The following is a 2,743-nucleotide window of genomic DNA, read 5'->3' on the forward strand; positions in this document are numbered from 1 at the left end:
AAACTTTTCCCCCCTGAACAGTGTACAGCAAGGTTTGTATGTATACTCACTGCAGTAATCCTAGCTTATACAAATCCTTTCTACTTTATCTAAATACAATCTATCTATCTATCATAAATACTAACTATATCTATCTATCTATCATAAATACAAACTATATCTATTTGGTTTACATATATGTATACACTATCTATCTATCTGTCTGTATTCTGTTCAGCGGATCAAGATCAAAATAAAGGAAACTATGCGATTTGGTAAACTTTTGGATATACAAGACAGACAAGACAGACAAGACAGAAGAGACAGACAAGACAGACAAGACAGACAAGACAGACAAGACAGACAAGACAGACAAGACAGACAAGACAGACAAGACAGACAAGACAGACAAGACAGACAAGACAGACAAGACAGATAAGAGTGACAAGACAGATAAGACAGAAAAGACAAACAAGACAGACAAGACTACCTGTTGTAGTTAGATAATAAACAATTGCTCTCAATCCAATCATTTTAGAAAGAGATAAATCCAAGCCACCTAAAATAAAATTACAATTTGGCAATAAATCTTAACAAAGCTTTTTAAAAAACACAAATTCAGCCTTTCTACACTTTGTTTAGAGAAAAAAAAGGAAAACAGAAAAGGCTTTAAATAAGAGAATGAATTTATATTTAAATCTAATAAACAAATTGATTTTTGCAATTATCAAATACAACAATCAAATGTTTAGTCAATCTAAAATTGATGTTATAAAATAAAAAAGATAAAATAGAACTTGTTATTCTTGACATGCTGTTAATTTATAATCCTTATATTATTGCAACCTGAGGTTAAAATATCAAGGATTTATGACTAGCTTAAGGGGTTGCGAATATATAGGTTTTAGAAGATCTGAGTTTTAAAGGCTAATGTTCTACAAAAACTAATTAATAAATGAATGTATTTATTATATTACCTACTGAAGCTATTAATGATGGTATAATAAGAGGGATGATTACACATTTAAGCATATTCAGAAAAATTTGCCCGATGTACCCGATATACATAACCTCTCTAAAAATAAAGCATCGTAAAAATCTTAATTTTTTTTTGTTTAAAAATATATTTTTTTGACCTTGACGTCCATTTTTCCTCTCTGCTTGCTTTCAAACAGGCTCCAAGTACAATACCTGAGAAAGGAAAATAAAATTGGATATTTTTAAATTTTTTCAACCATCTTAATTCCCCCATGTTTTCGTAACTGAAATCTTTATATTAAAATTCGTACTTTTTGGACCCCAGACATATATCTTTCCCACCAAACAGGCAGAATGGTGCCAGGAAAAAGAAACTTCTATGAACAGCATTTTTGGAATTCAAAAATGGTCCTCAGAACATTATCGGATATATAAATTGAAAGCTTTTTTATAAGATCTAATGCAATGTGAAAGTTTTAGAACGACTTTTCACTCAAAATAAACATTTTGAAAGTATCCCTTGCACGTTCCATATGAAATTTATAAAAAAAAATCGGTCAGTCGTCTTAAGAACCTTATCATTTTTGTGTAAACTTATCCCATTGACCCCATGTTTGAAAAGAGCTAGTAATAAAATAAATTCTATATTTTTATAAACACTTAAGAAATGTCAGCCCAAAAACCAAAAAAAAACATCTGGTTGTACCTCCTATTACTCCAGCAAGGGTTGCCAATGTAAGCGCGTTTGATTTGAAAATCTGAAGACAATTTTTGCGAAAATTCGCTTTCATTTTTTCACAGCTGCGTTGCAACTGAACCGGTCTCAAAACTGTTCAAATTTCTAGATGTCTGAAACAAAAAAAAATATCAGCTGTTTCTTTAACAAGTGTTATAAAATGCAATTATCAAAAGAGTAAAACAACTAATTACAAGGCAATGTTTGCATAGTATAATACATAGGGAGCCTGAATAAACATTATAAAAATCACGTTCTTTTAGCCATTAAAAACAGAATTTGTTATACACAGCTTTTTGATCAACTTTTAAACTCACAAAAGAAATTATCTAATTTTGTACATTTTTCCAATATCTTAATAGCCACATAGATTTGAGAAACCTTTAAATGAAAACGTAAGAAGAAAGAACAAGGAGCAAAAGGAATTGACTGAGTCTTGTCTTATTTTCTTAGTTTTTACTTTCGACTTTTAGAATGGGTTTCTAAGATAGAAAATGTAAATATTGTGTACAATAGTACAGTTTCATAGTATACACTTTAACCCAAATACATTAACAGACTGAATAATAATAAATGAATCGTAATAAAAACATTACCTAAAATAGATTACATAATAAATTTGTTTGAATGCAACATTTTCAGACTAATCATTAATATGTTTTGCCGACGTGGAATCCATTTTGAGAATAATTTTGCGGATTTATGAGTTTTTTTTTCACGGATTCCGAGGATGAAAATAATAAATAAAGATTTCTAATATTTGTTATTATAGATATTTCAGCTTTATTATTCCAACATCCATATTGCAAAAATTGGCCTTATCCAAACTTATTTACATTTTTCTATTTTTAATCCACGCACATTTTTAATTAGGCCTATACAAATTCATGGTATTTTAAATGTTATAATCGGATTTTAAATCATTCACTTTCTAAACATGCATGTCAGTGTAACAATTGCTTCTAATATATATTTTTTCTTTTATCATACAGGGTTACCCACATAGGATGAGACTTCAGAGACGACTGTACGGACTTTATATTGTCTGTT

At 29.4% G+C, this 2,743-nt stretch overlaps 1 protein-coding gene across 1 annotated transcript; it reads right to left on the reverse strand.

Annotated features, from left to right (window-relative positions):
* Positions 1 to 469: 469 nt before the first annotated feature.
* LOC111703544 (excitatory amino acid transporter 3) lies at positions 470 to 2,393 on the reverse strand (the record flags this gene model as incomplete). Its single annotated transcript, XM_023475508.1, is given in 5 exon segments — positions 470 to 538; positions 957 to 1,054; positions 1,116 to 1,170; positions 1,664 to 1,806; positions 2,290 to 2,393. Coding segments are annotated over 4 exon segments (307 nt in total), but the record flags the coding sequence as incomplete, so codon positions are not given.
* Positions 2,394 to 2,743: the final 350 nt, after the last annotated feature.

This window comes from Eurytemora carolleeae, unplaced genomic scaffold, assembly GCF_000591075.1.
Source record: "Eurytemora carolleeae unplaced genomic scaffold, Eaff_2.0 scaffold454, whole genome shotgun sequence".
Classification (NCBI taxonomy): Eukaryota; Metazoa; Arthropoda; class Copepoda; order Calanoida; family Temoridae; genus Eurytemora; species Eurytemora carolleeae.